This window comes from Scomber scombrus, chromosome 6 (genome assembly GCF_963691925.1).
Source record: "Scomber scombrus chromosome 6, fScoSco1.1, whole genome shotgun sequence".
Taxonomy (NCBI): domain Eukaryota; kingdom Metazoa; phylum Chordata; class Actinopteri; order Scombriformes; family Scombridae; genus Scomber; species Scomber scombrus.
In genome coordinates this window covers 14,458,573-14,473,630 of record NC_084975.1, presented here as the reverse complement: position 1 = coordinate 14,473,630, position 15,058 = coordinate 14,458,573, and the positions used below count along the sequence as shown (strand labels likewise).

General features: G+C 38.7%; 1 protein-coding gene across 2 annotated transcripts; it reads left to right on the top strand.

Moving 5' to 3' along the window:
* Positions 1-648: 648 nt before the first annotated feature.
* Positions 649-14,674, top strand: nr1h4 (nuclear receptor subfamily 1, group H, member 4). 2 transcript variants are annotated; one of them, XM_062420258.1, is made up of 10 exons: positions 649-836; positions 1,617-1,791; positions 3,987-4,364; positions 8,702-8,842; positions 10,007-10,149; positions 10,969-11,067; positions 11,162-11,261; positions 11,392-11,538; positions 13,979-14,092; positions 14,297-14,674. In XM_062420258.1, exons 2-10 carry the CDS (start codon positions 1,695-1,697, stop codon positions 14,533-14,535), a joined length of 1,458 nt encoding a protein of 485 aa, XP_062276242.1. In that variant the 5' UTR covers positions 649-836; positions 1,617-1,694; the 3' UTR covers positions 14,536-14,674. The 2 variants fall into 2 exon arrangements, with proteins under 2 accessions (XP_062276242.1, XP_062276243.1); XM_062420259.1 differs by lacking the exon at positions 649-836 and adding an exon at positions 2,396-2,651 and having other exon boundaries at positions 1,676-1,791.
* The last annotated feature ends 384 nt before the right edge of the window (positions 14,675-15,058 follow it).

Below are 15,058 nucleotides of genomic sequence, written 5' to 3'. Positions count from 1 at the left end.
GACTGTCTGTTGACTCAGAAGGGCCTCTTCTGATGGAGCAACAACCCATCAATGATTAAACTATTGTTTTTGGACTAATTAAAGAAAAGAAAAAGACAAGAAGAATTAGATTTTATGTGTCCATATTAGAGTTAACAAAAATAACAGGTTACCTGAGGTACCATATGTACCAATATAAACACATGTGTTATAGACTGGCACTGCACATTGCAGTAACATGATCAAATGGCTTTGATCAGTTCAAGGACAGATGATTGCCACATAGTCTCCTTCTGTGTTTTTCTGTGGTAACGTACATTTAATTTTATCCTTGGGAAAATATAACATTTTAGTGTAGCCAAGCTGTTACAGTGACAGAAGACACACACAGTTGTTTGATTCAAAGTCCAATAAACTACTGGACTAATAGCTGAATTTCTGCCCAGCTTGCTGTCATACCATGTTTGTGTCGTGCTAATCACTGGATGTATATGTTCCATGTGTGTGATGTTTGTGTATGTGGGTGGGATTTGTAATCTTGGGGATTCATGTGGCAGCCTCTTGTCTTAGTGAGATAAAGAGGGATTTTTTTAGAGAGTGTGTTTGGAGGGAGGGGAGGGAGGGGGTTTGACATGGACAGGGACAGACAGTTTAATTAATAACCACCATCCATTTCTCCCTGACCTCAACTGGTTACACATGTTCTCGCTGGATTCCAGACACAAGTAGCTTAATGTGCATCAGCAAATATTGATGGAGCTGTAGCTCACGGCGTGGATATCAGAAACAAGGCAGAGGAAGACCAAAGTTACAAGGCAGGAAAATTTAATCAGGAGAAATCATCTGACAGGGACAAGGTAAGAACTACGAAGGTATGAACATATTTCATGTTCACTGGTGAACACATAACTTCTTATGAGCCCTCAGTGTGCCACTATGTCTGATTGGGAGAGAGGTATGTTTGGCTGTTGTGTGGGCTGTGAACATGGACTTGAGGTTTATGTATCCATGTGGGTTGCTTTTAAATCTCAGGGGAAATTACACTGAGTTAATTAAAAAACAATGTAGCAGATAAAATCTATAAAAGTAATAATTTCACATGTGACTATTTTCTGGCCTTGACACCAGTAAGGCCATGGAGAAGTTTAAAGAAGTGTCATTCCTGAGATGCCTGTAAGCTCATTAAAAATTCAGGTTTTTACTATTGTATTAAATGAGTTGTACATGACTTATACTGAAAGCTTACACATATTATGTTTAATAAAATTACATTGCTGGGGATAATAAAACACTGATCTTATGATATAGCCTGTCGGGAGAGCCGTAACCATACAACATATACTAGAATATGCGATGGGAAGGGACATATAAAGATTACTCTGACTGAAGGTAGGTGCTTGACTCACTCGCTGTCAGCAATGCCTTGTTGGGGCCTGACTTTCATCCCCCACCTCCCTGCGTGCAGCTACTAAACATATCATCCCTGTGTGGGAGCGAGGACCTGTCAGGCGTGTTGAAGTAGAGACTCGGTAGCTGATGCTTAATTACTTTGTGGTAGAAGTTTCAGATCATCCTGTAGACTGTCCAACAGATTTTTATCATGCTTTACAAGTCACAATATTTCATGGTTGTTACAGAATCAATCAGAGACGTACAACTTCTGCGCTGCCCACTTCAACAGCGTTTTCTGAGTTGCTGCTTGCCAACCCTCCTGAATGAATGAGTGGGTGGGCCCCGACATCAATGTGGTGGGACCACTGCAAATCCCACCCAGCGATGAATTCTCAATCTCAGAGGGCTCCCACTTGTTTGGTAAGTCTATTTGCTATGAACTACTTCACAGAGGGGAAAAAACACATCTAAGAGCCTTCAGCCCCACCAATGACTCAGTGACACTATACTTAGGCACAGGAGTGCTTTTAGCTAAATGCTAATGTCGGTGACAATGCTGATGTTGCATGTTGTTTGAAACTTTTAGATTCAGTTTAGAGTAGCATGGTAACATTTGGTAATTAACACTGAACACCAAAGCACAGCTTAGGTATTGAACACATTTTAATTTTGACCTGATAACGGTGCTACAGGGGAAATAAAGGTATCGCAAAAGGTTATTTGCAGTGCATCATAAGGCAGACATAAATATATGAACACAATTTCATGGCTATCAATCCAATAGTTGTTGAGACATTTCAGTCAAAACCACAAATGCCAACCTAATATTGGAGCTACAGGAAAAGTTAGTGGACCACCAAAAATCATAATGATTCACCTTCTGAGAACAAATGTCTGTTCAAGATTAAATGGCAATCCATCCATTAATTGATGAGATACTTCAGTGTGGACCAAAGTGATGGACCGACTGACAGACTTCTTCTACATAGACATAATGTTTCAACCAAAATATTTTTTTTCTCAGGTGAAGGTGAGCATGCAAGCAAACTTGTATGTGTATGTATTTGCTTAGCTACCTTATCACACAAGGCACAAAGGGGAAAGAAAAGAAATACAATAACAGGCATCCCGGATGAGCGATCCTGCGGTTGTCAGTTATGTGCTGGAGACTGGAGCGTCACAACAGCCAATCCATTACCAGCTATGATAGGGTGACAGCACAGCCTCCAATCAATACGAGTGAGCTGTAACACCTTAACATCATGTGCTGCTGATTGAGAGTGAGTAAAAACGGTTTATTTTTACCCAGCACCTGCAATATTTACAGAGACACATGTTCTTCTTGATGATGCATGAACCAGCTCAAAGCCACACAGTAGCAGTCTGCTGGTAGCATTGCCAAAATAAGGATAAGCCTTCACACATCAGCCGGCTACTTTTAATGATGTAAAGAAATGTGACTGTCTAGTTAATGGTTAGCTGTGGCAACCTTTGTGCCGCTTAGGATTTCTCAAGCAATTGCCAAGTTCAGTGCCTGGTCTCATGTCTGCTGTTCTCACGTCTTTAAATGACAGAACTAAATAGAAGATCATTTTTAGTTGAGGTTAAAGGAAAACCTAAACTACCAAACAGAGCCGCAATGTCTGGATCAGAGCGTAAACTCTCCGAATAGTCTGCTTGTTTGGTATCACAGAGATGGCCATGGTCCAGAACAAGTCTTCAAAAGGTCAGTGTTACTTTGTAATGAACAGGTATCATATCAGTGTTGTGGGTCAGTTTTCTGTGATTCCTGAGAATGTTTCAATACAGATGAGAGATGATTCATGTGAAGCAGACATCAACTCTGAAATGGTGTTCATCGTCCCTCTGCTGGTTTTAAAGATGTCATCAATACGACATGCTTGCTTTTGGAAATCGGCAGTGATAACACAATATTGTGATCCTGTTAACATTCCTGTATCTGTTTTAAATGGCCAACTTGTTTGGTGTGGACTGACATGTGATTCTAAGAGACACAGTGTGCTCTGTGCAAGCCAGTTGTTAATCATTTATGGTTTTATAGTATGTGTTGTGTGGGTTACCAACTACTGCTGGGCCAGTTTATATTTCTTCAGGGAAGAACTTGAAATATAAAGGAGTTTTTCCTTATCAGAATTAGTGATATATGTTGAGCAGATTATAAAATCTTAAGACAAACAGGAAATGGGTAAAAAAATGGAAGTGACTTGACTTGGCATCAATCCAAGTGGATTTCCTTTGACATTTGACTGCATCTGGCACATAAGCTTCACCATTCTTCTGCAAGGAACCAGTCAATATATTCAAGTAAACAATATTTTCATTGTAATACTGAAGATGTCACCTGTCGTGATAATCCCACAGAGAGGTATCATCCTACTCTGCAGTTCCCCTCAACTCTACAGTGTTTTGGTTTGAGCATTTAGTAGCTAGAGGTTAAAATATTTCCTTCACGGGATTGTTGGAAACCAATATGACATGTTGTGTTTACACTTTGTTGTACTTCTTAAATAATAATCAATGAATATGTATTAAAATGTCGACTTCTGTAGATGCTGTTCTTATGCTGTTTTATAATACTTCTCTTCTCCTTGTAGATATTCTGGCAGATCAGGGCAGTCCTCTACTGCAGGATCCCGACATATTACCCTTCAGCAGCTACCCTAGCATGCAATACCCGTCCATGGAGCCAACCATGTCTTCCACACCATACTACTCCAGTCAGAACTACTACCCTCAATACAATGGAGATGAGTGGTACTCACACACAGGGATATATGAACTGAGGAAAGGACCCCTTGAGGTCAATTATGATGCAGAGAGGGAGGATGTGTCCACTGTGGTCCCTGCTGTGTGCAAGAGGAACCGGCACATCCCGCAGGCTGGAAGGGTCAAAGGAGAGGAACTGTGTGTTGTGTGTGGAGACAAGGCCTCTGGATACCACTATAATGCTCTCACCTGTGAGGGATGTAAAGGTGAGACAAGGGTGCATGGCTACATTGGATTTGAAATCAGAAGCTTGTTTCTATTTCCAGTGTTTGCTACATAGGATTTTATTCATACGGTCAATTAACTTCTTTTAATACAAAGCCCAAAACACAAGGAAATACTCACACATACAAGGCAAATGAGTCCTGTAAAGATACTTCCAGTCAGATGTTGTGTTTATGATCACCTTTTCAGGCGCAATGCAAAATCTAAGATCAATCTATGCTGGCATTTAACCTTTATGTTTTTTATCATCCACCTTTGAGACATGCAATATATAACTGGTTGAGCCAGGCTGTGGTTGTACTTTTTAAAGTACATTTACAAACAGAAGAAGCCTAAAGCAGTCAAGATGACATTTGACCCAAATACCAAACATCATGTTATTGCCTTTACCTGTTGACTTTAGGGGCCACTCAAATGGGATGTTCATATTTGCAGTCTAAAGTATAGCTGCAACTATTAGTCGAGTAATTAATTAATTATCTTGGTCATTTTTAAGCAAAAATGTCAAATATTTCCCAGTTCCACTGGTCATACCAGTCTTTCGTGACAGCAAACTGAATACCTATGCATTATGGATAGTTGGTTGAACAAACCAGGCAATTTGATGTTGACTTGGACTTAAGGAAATTATGATGTAAACCTTTTACTCTCTTCAGATGTTTTATAGATTAAACAGTTCATTGATTAATCATGAAAATAATCTGAGATTAATTTATAATGAAAATAAGCTTTAGTTGCAGCTCTAGCAGCTGGTGAAGACATAAAACATGCACATTAAAACTTTCAGAGCACTTGTGCCATTTGTGCTCATTGGGACTTATTAAAGCAGCTGTGGCAGTTTTCCACAGGAATAGACGCTGGTGCTGTATCTGATCATTATACATTAAGGATTATTTAATCATGCTAAACAACTATTACTACTGCTGTTCACTGCGGCACAATGATGTTGACTCCATATCTAATTCAATGCCAAGGACAGGGCAGTAAAATCATGCAATCTTATCAAGTTCAGGTCTGATGAAAAACCTCTTGAATCTAAAGAACAGCATGAGACTAGTTTCAAGAGAACAAAGGATATACAGTAAGTGAGAGCAACTATAACTTTACAACCCTTCATCAAGTAACAAGCTCTGTGAGGCTGTCCTTGACGTCACAGTGATAATGCTAGCATGTTGATGTTTAATAGGTTTAATATTGACCACATTCACTCTGTGGGTTTAGCGTGTTAGCATGCAAACATTTGCTGATTAGTACTAAACATATAGCATAGGCTATGCTATATGTTATATGCTGCATAGCTAAAGCTGATGGGAATTAGTTTCACAGACATTTGGTCATTAAAGGGGACATATCATGTAGTTTTACAGGTCTAAATATTTTAATCTGGGGCTCTAATGGAATATTCTTTCATGATTTATAGTTTTTCTTTATGCAGCCCAAGGGTTTGGCATTTGCCTGAAACAGGCTGTTTTAACTACTGTCTCTTTTAGGATCCCTGCCCTGATATCAGCTTGTCAGCAAGGTAGACAAAACTTCAAAAAAATTGTTCAGGGCAGGTTGAAGCCTGGTCTTTTGACTTGCAGGGAGCATATTTACATAGATAATACATAGAGGAAACTCACAAGTATAATATGTCCCCTTTAACCAAAGTATTGGACAAAATGTAATTTTGACCAGATGATGCCACCCAAGTCAAATATATATATATATATATATATATATATATATATATATATATATATATATATATATATATATATTATAATTCAGCCTCTGGGGACCTTGAAAGTGTCTACCAATCCATTCAATAGTTAAGTATAATAGAATAGTCAAGATATTATGATGAAAAACTAAAACATCAACCTGTTAGTGGCGCTGGAGGTCTGTTGTAAATTTCAGGCCAATCTATCCAATAATTATTAAGATATTATACTCAGAACCTCAAATGTCAACCTCTTGGTGTGATAAGTCAGTAGGATTCATCCTCTGGAGACCATGGATGTCTACAAAATGTTTTTGTTGTCAAGATATTTTAGTCCAGACCAAAGTGTTGAACCGACAGATTGATCGCCGTGCCTAGAGCCATGTCACTAGCAGGGTGAGTGAAGTCATGGCCTTTAGTGACTCCTCCCTATTGTTTTTAATGACACCGTGAATTTGCTGTGATTCCTGCCAAACTACAGGGTGAACACATCAGAGTGTAATTCCACACTGTGATGTCAGACAATGCCAGGAGGGCAGCAGCTAGCCTGCTATTTGACAGAGAATAGGTTCAGGTCTACCTGGCCTCTACCTGGTACTGCTGCCAGATTGGGTTCCCTCTCAGCTTTCTGCTGTACAATGCAGGAGCAACCTGAGCTCAGTTACGTTAATGCATGTCATTGTGCTTAATCTTCTATGTCAGAATGTCTAATAACTGTTCCAGTTATTCTCTCTGTGTGTGTGTGTGTGTGTGTGTGTGTGTGTGTGTGTGTGTGTGTGTGTGTGTGTGTGTGTGTGTGTGTGTGTGTGTGTGTGTGTGTGTGTCCGGGACATTGCCAGCTGGGCTCACAGGATTCTCTCTGTGACATTATTAGAACAAGATGAAACCTAAGAAGAAGCAGTTATTTTATTTATATTAATGTCATTTTACATTTATTTCACCGAGAAGAGACACTTTATAAACTATAGTGTCCCTCGTTAACATGTTATTATAAACACAGCAGTGTTAACTAATTTTCTTGTGAACACCAGAATCCTGAAACACAACTCAGATAACTTTAACAGCAAATTTTTTTGTGGTAAAATCCACTTTCCCTTTTTGCGGTTTATGGCTGGACTGCTGGACATTTGTCTTACCCATTCTGACAGTGAGTGTAATTACAAAAACACTGTTGACACATACTTACATCATGGACCCCTCCGTAGCCTACTATGTCACTGTACTGTTGTAACTGTAAAATTGTTTTGAGCGTCACACAACTTTAGAAAGTCTAGAAGAGCTGTGTAGTTAAAAACATTTTTATTAACCTCAACCCATTGAAGTTAACAGAAGGCTAACTGGAAGTTAGCTGCTTGGCCAGCAGTAGTCTCCCAGTATGCAGTTATCTGGCAATGTGGCAACCAACACCAGCTTTAAAAACTCGTGTACTGTAAAATGCAGAGAGGTTTACCTGGCTGTGAGAACTCATTTGGCAAGGGCTTGAATGAAACCGATGTTTATATATATGTAAAGTTCTGCACTTTAAGTAAGTGTTGAGTAAACCGGATTCATCTTATTGTATTCTCATCTTGATCCACTCTTTTCTTTGGCCTCTGTTGATTACAGACTCTGCAGGCACATGTAGCCCTCTATAAGAAGATTCTGCAAACCACCAACCCACCATTTAATTTGATTAAACCCTCAACTATCAAACCCCATAAATAAATGTTAAATTGATAGGGGTTACATTGACATTGTTTCCTTTGGTATTTGAATGCTTTAAGGACCCAGTTAATTCATATTTTTGATTTGATTTTAATTATCAGCCATTTCTGCAGTTCCCCGCAGCTAGACCTAGCTATTGTTGCTGTTTCAGCTCACTTGTTTTGGTTTTCCGTCCCACAACTTTGCTGTTTTGGTTCAGTTCTGAACTCACTATAAACTCCCTACCCAGCACCCAACAGCAGACAAAGTTAGCAGCTGGTGAGCATACTGGAACATTAAGCAGCTAAATATCCAGATATTTCCCTCAGGAGTTGGTGGAGAAAAAAAAAGAATTAAATGGAGAGTGAATATTGGGCTAACATTCCTCAAGTGGCAGGGAAATATTACATCAGTGTCGTATTGACAGTTTGTTTTCACTGCCTCAGAGCATCCACAAAATCAATCATCAGTATCAGTATCACTATAATTCAATATGCAGAATAGACTCTTTCACACTGTTGTTTCACAATATATACAGTATATATACATTTTAATGATCCTTTTTATATGTTAACAAATAATGTATAATTCATTCTTGCTGTTAGTCAATGTGGAGATATTTTACACTACTTTAATGTTGAGTAGTTTATAAGAATGCATCACATTTGTAAGATATCAATAGATATAGATACGATAGATAAATGTAGAATCTTAATGTGCAAATGAACTAGTAACCATTACTGTCAAATAATTTCAGAGGAGTAAAAAGTACAATCTATATTGTAATAGAGTAGAAGCGTAAAGTAGCATCAAAAAGAAAATATTTGAGTACCTTAAAACTGCACAATTGTCCATCATTGTCTATATCAAAATACAAAATGTATCAGTATCCTCTGTAGCAGGTTCATGTTATGTTTTGCCCTCCATGTTCAGGTTTCTTCAGACGGAGTATAACAAAGAATGCTGTGTACAAATGCAAGAGTGGCGGAAACTGTGAGATGGATATGTATATGCGCAGGAAATGCCAGGAGTGCCGACTAAGAAAGTGCAAGGAGATGGGCATGCTGGCAGAATGTGAGTATCACTGTTCATTAAAAGACTTTGACACCTTTTAATGTTGGCTGGACACTGAAGCAATCTTAATCAATAATGTGAAGGGAGGTTGACATATTCCTGTATGGCACACACTATATTGTAATTTCAGTAGAGTCAAGAAAGACAGTCAGAGGCTGCCGTGATGAGCCCTCATTTATATTCTGATATGGCTTGTTGATTTTTACTGAGGGATTGAATGTCACATATCAGACAAAAGAAAGGCCCAGCTTTTGTTACTGCTGCAGAAATAGAAGCAGTTAAACAGACACCTTAAACTCCATTTAGGAGAAATTAACACCATCATTAAACAAAATTTGATGTGGAGTCCTAAAAGTTATTTTAACACCTTTGGCTAGGATTTTTAAATACTGAGTATAACACGAGAAGAGAGACATTTCAAATGTGAACCTATACTTTCTCTGGAGTCTCTGGAGGATTATTAGTTATCGGGTCTATTAGAAGCTGTCAACTGAAAAGAGCAGCAGGATGGACTAGACTCCTGTTGCTCATAAATAGTGCAGTGAAGTTGTGATGAATATTGCAGGGCAGCAGGCTCTGATGACTGTGACTGCTGGTGCAACAGGGACTCAACAAATTAGACCTTCTTTTTTGTCATAATGTGAAAAGACAGATGGTCTCCTCACTGTCCTCTCAGGAAATTGCCTCTCCTGTTTAAAGAGGGAAATTATTTCACTGTTTGTTTTACTGAAATTACAACATCAGAAAAAATGTGAAGGAATGAATTTTTACATTCATGCAACACTATTAAGATATGATAGTACAAGACCTCAAAAATTAAAATGTATTTACTGTTATTGGGAACAAAAACAATATATCATGTGTAATAATGTATATTTAATTAAATCCATAAAAGTCAGTGATCCTTAGTCCAGCACATTATCTAATATGTGATTCAGTTTATAGCAGCATAAAGTGGATATGATGTTAAAATATAAATTGCTCAAGAAAAAAACAACAACAAAACATCACTCACCAAGTTCTCCAATTGCTCTAGAAAAAATGGTTACCAATATTAAATATATCAAAGGTCCCATAAATGAAAATAAAGATTTACAACTGCTGCTGAATAAAGAGCTGTGAGGCATTTAACACACAAAGTAAAGCCTTCATCACTGTCGGAAGGTCTGCTGACAGAGATCCAGTGTAAATCTAAAAGGCTGCGCAAGAACACCAAGGCCTCCCCAGGACAGTCAACTGGAGACGAAACAGAGGGGGCAGACCACACAGACAACAAACAGGTCACCTCAACTACCAAACTGTCAAAGGTAATCACAGACACACTCATACAGTGTGTGTACTGACTGATTGATGTGCTACGTGTGCAATCAAATAAGGGTAAATAAGGGTAATATTCTGAGCTTGTGAAAGGGTTTGTGAATGTGTAATTAGGTTTTGCAGCTGAAAAAATATTTTGTGCATGTGTGAAAAAGTTTTGTGCACAAAGACGTAATAGCAATAGTGTGTATTACAGCAGATTGATTGGTTTGCCTTCGACTTGAAAAGTTTCTTCCCGGTCTTGATGCTGCTAATTTGGTAACGCGAGCAGACATTTAGGAATTTGGAATTTTGGAATTGTATTTCCATCTCTCAGACTTTGTGAAACGTCACTGTTGAAAAAATTCCTGCACAAATTTTAATTACACATGCACAAAGTATTTCTGCAGCTACAAATCGTCATTACACATTCACAAACCAAACTTCTGCTGCATTTACTTTTACTTGAGGAAAAATTACAACTGGGAAATACCCTCATGCATGTTATATCAATTTCAGGTGTGGCATTAATCAATTTATCTGTGTGTACTGCTGTGAAGGGCTAGACATATAAGTAATAAAATAGCAGTAAATCCTGATGTGCGCCAGAAAAATGACATAACGCTCTGTTTATCAAAACGTACATATTGTGGCTTTGTGATGTTGTACATTGACAGGACTCACCTTAGATTCTAAGGTTGGGTGTAGTTAGTTTCAAGAGTTGTGCATGACAAAGCAATTCAACGTGTAAAGAACCTTTCTGACAGCTGGATGTTAGTTTAACGAAATGTGTTTCTACTAATGTGTTTATGTTTTCTCTTTTTATTCAGGAAAAAGTTGAAATTACAAAAGAGCAGCGGGCGCTCATGAAAGTCATTGTAGAGGCTTACAATAGACATCAAATTCCTCAAGATATGGCCAAAAAACTGGTATATTACACTTCAAATCACTTCAAATTTCACTTGTTTTTCAGTCTGTTTCAGTGCTGTTTACTGTTGTTATCCCTCCCCACACACACACAAGCTACAAGAACAGTACAGCGCAGAGGAAAACTTCCTCCTATTGACAGAAATGGCAACAAATCAAGTCCAAGTCCTGGTGGAGTTTACAAAAAATATTCCAGGTATTGTTTCTTAGTATGAAATTACATAGAAAATATACCTTTACAGTCCTCACCACACTGATGCTGTGCCAATACGATTACAAAATGTGTTCCTTACTGGATGTAATGTATGCTGTGATGCCTCTCGCAGGCTTTCTGTCTCTGGATCATGAAGATCAAATCGCTCTGCTGAAAGGTTCGGCTGTGGAAGCCATGTTTCTGCGCTCTGCTCAGGTTTTCAGCAGAAAGATGCCCACCGGACACACAGAAGTTTTGGAAGAGAGAATACGCAAGAGTGGTGAGTGAAGCGGTACATCTATGAATGTAAGACACTGTCTAATACAATATGATGTACTCTTGTTATTGAAATTTCAAGAGCTCCATCCAAATTCTGATGGTGCAACTACTCTGATACATGTGGTTACAATGAAAACTAAGCTTAAGTCACTCAAAATATAGTAATCTGTGAAATTGTAAGTATGAAACTGCAATATGACCTTCAAGAGTCTTGATCCTTTGCGCCACCACAGGCAACATATTGACATTTGTAGTTCCAATTGCAGTCAAGCAGCCAAGTCTAGTCAGATCCTCCATCAATAATTAATCTCCCTGATCTGTGTGATGCAGCTGAGAAATGTGTGCTGACCTGTTGATCTCTGGATGGGTGTAGGTTACACACCAACCAACACCCTTGCTGGGTACAGTTTCATTCAATTTGGGCATGTGCGTGTGTGTGTGTGTGTGTGTGTGTGTGTGTGTGTGTGTGTGTGTGTGTGTGTGTGTGTGTGTGTGTGTGTGTGTGTGTGTGTGTGTGTGTGTGTGTGTGTGTGTGTGTGTCCCAGTTAGCCTCAGTTTACTGCCTGGTGATTTCTAACCATTTTTTAGAAATATGTTTGTGAGGTGTCATCATGTCAGCCAAGTTGGACAGTTAGACAGACAGTGGCAGTGATAGTCGAGTGTGTGTGTGTGTGTGTGTGTGTGTGTGTGTGTGTGTGTGTGTGTGTGTGTGTGTGTGTGTGTGTGTGTGTGCGCGCGTCACTGGGTCCCTCAGCGCTGCTCTGGTGTGAATGGTGGGGATAAGAGATATTCACACTAAATGCCAGTCTGGGAGAATAAGGGAGCAAAGCTGTCTGAAGAGACCATTGTTCCTTATCAAAACATCAAGAGTGCTATTGTCTACTTCTCTCCCTCTGAGCCCCACTGGCATTTCTGAGTGCTTGATGATGTGTCCAAGCAGACAGACACCCTCTGCTAGTTTGAAGAGAGCCAAAGGTAGGAAGTGTTGCCAGTGCGCAAGAGCCAAGTGAATGCAAACATTATACACAGGGCTACATGCAGTTTGGTAGCAGTGCATCTGTAATATTCAACCTATTTATCATTTAAACGTTATTTTAAAAAGGACATTATGAAAGTTCATATTTCCTTTATATTTTTATGCTCACCAAGAAATGTTTATTCTTGAAAGGAGAATGAAAGTAATCCATGTGCAAATCTTACTGTTACTGCTGCTATTATTTTAATTTGTACAAAGAAGTATTATGACATGTCATTAAGTATTTCAGATGTGGAATCATTGACACAAATATCCAATGCCTCATTTTACAGTAATGATTCCTTTTTATAGAAAAGATGTTACAGTTAAAATTACTTTTATCTCTCTCAAATGTGCTGCCTTTGTTTCATTAATTATGATTCTACCTTAGGTATAAAGAAATACTTCATGATTGTAGTCATGAATATTCTGCTGCACATTCATTTATTTTTTTCTTGTTTCACTCATTCATAATCACATTTATCTGAATAAGATACAGCACAAGTCACCTTTGCTCTGCTCTGATTTGTAATTGAAGAGTTTAACAGTTTGTTAGCCTCTGGGGCATAAGTGGTCATTGTGGTGTTACATTTTAAAACCCTCTTTAAGCCATTTGAAAGTGGAAGATTGTTTCAAATGCATGGAACTGTGTGACAGGATTTCAGGATTCTAAGATTTTATTTCCTTTTTTAAAAATAATTTTCAAAATTATGAGACTGTGTGTAAGCATCTTTTTTTTTGTCTGTTTGGTTGTTTTTAAGTCAGTGGCAAAGAATCCTGCTGTAAAACCCTAACCCTAACCCTTAATCAGTAATCAATCAAAAAACTAGTACTGAAACTAACTATGAATTATGAATTTTAGTACAGTGTTTGGTTTGAAAGGTGCATGTTTTCAAGTAACATAACACCAGAATATTTACCGTGAGAACATGAGGAGCTCGATCATATACAGTAGCAGTCGCTACACTTAGACACACTTTCTCATTCAAAGTGAATGTGAACAATAATGCAGCTTAGGGACGACTGTTGATTGAACGTCCTGGCTCAAAGTGCAGACTGTTATGTAAGACTCTATAGTGAATATTACCACATGACCATGACGATGTTTGACAGTGTTTCTTGTGCTGCACTGACCTTGACCTAGACTAGTATTATCTATTTAAAAAGTTAATAAACCAGTGTCCAAGGTTAAACTTTGGTATCAGAAACATTCCCGTTAAATAAAAAAGCTTTTTAAGACCTGTCATATATATACAGGAAGGACAAAATTGATTAAAAACTGTAAGAATTGACCTCAGTAGTCAGGATCTAAAACTTACAGTTTGTACTTGATTTGACTGTATAGTACAGTTGCTTGTGCCCACAACCATATGTTTTATGACTACATGTATTTCAATGCCAAGAATTTGGGACTTTTTTTCTGCAGGTATATCAGAGGAATTTATCACACCAATGTTCAACTTTTATAAAAGCATCGGTGAACTCCACATGGCGCAGGAGGAACAGGCCCTCCTCACCGCCATAACCATTCTGACACCAGGTGAGTCAGTATTGATATTTTGTTGTGCCAACGTGCTGTGTCAAATGTACATTGTGTTTCCTAAATCAATATTTACCTTAAAAGACAAAAATATCATCGCTGTTTTTTGTGAGGTGTCTATATAAACAGGCATCAGAGCCTCGCTTTAGAGCGTGCTCAGAGTTTTGCCTGCCTGAGTCTCTGGTTCACTCTTTTCCTCTCCAGACAGGCCTTATGTGAAGAATCAGCAGGCTGTTGAGAGACTTCAGGAGCCCATGCTGGATATGCTGAGGAAGCTTTGTGTCCTGCAGCATCCACAGGAACAGCAATACTTTGCTCGTCTCCTGGGCAGGCTGACGGAGCTGAGGACACTCAACCACTACCACGCAGAGATGCTCACATCCTGGAGGGTGAACGACCACAAGTTTACCCCACTGCTCTGTGAGATCTGGGATGTACAGTGATAAACAGGAGAAGGTGACGAGTGGTAGTTTGGGGATGATGACATGGACATTTCAACTTGCAAGACAAAATTGTGGTCCAGCCGCAGTGCATATTTATACTAGATGATGTAAAGATGTGGAATTAAATTGCTGCACAACCTGTTTGCCTCTGTGTTGCCTGACCTTAATGACAGATATAACTCAGACATCAACTCAGACAGGAACATTATATTACACAGATTCACAATTTTTCAAATCTGTCTTTAAACAACAGTCAGGTGCCCATATGAACATTGAAACAGTTTTTACTGTAATCATCCCTACTGTTCATACTGGCCATTAGAAGACCCACTACAAATGTGCTTACAATGTAAGTGATGGGCTACAAAATCCAGTCCTCATTTTGAGCAGAAATAGGTTTAAAAGTTTATCTGAATTGGCTTCAGCCATCTAAGTTAGTCAAATAAAGTGTCTATCTTTTTTTTTAATTTTTTTGCTTCTTTACTGTTCAGCTGCAGTCGAAGGATCGTGACAAAATGTGTGG

Bases quoted from the DNA above. Each gene is read 5' to 3' on its own strand.
- nr1h4 (XM_062420258.1), top strand. From the start codon at position 1,695: ATGAATGAGTGGGTGGGCCCCGACATCAATGTGGTGGGACCACTGCAA. The intron at 10,150-10,968 runs GTAATCACAGAC...CTTTTTATTCAG, and splicing joins CAACTACCAAACTGTCAAAG to GAAAAAGTTGAAATTACAAA. The intron at 11,539-13,978 runs GTGAGTGAAGCG...TTTTTTCTGCAG, and splicing joins AGAGAGAATACGCAAGAGTG to GTATATCAGAGGAATTTATC.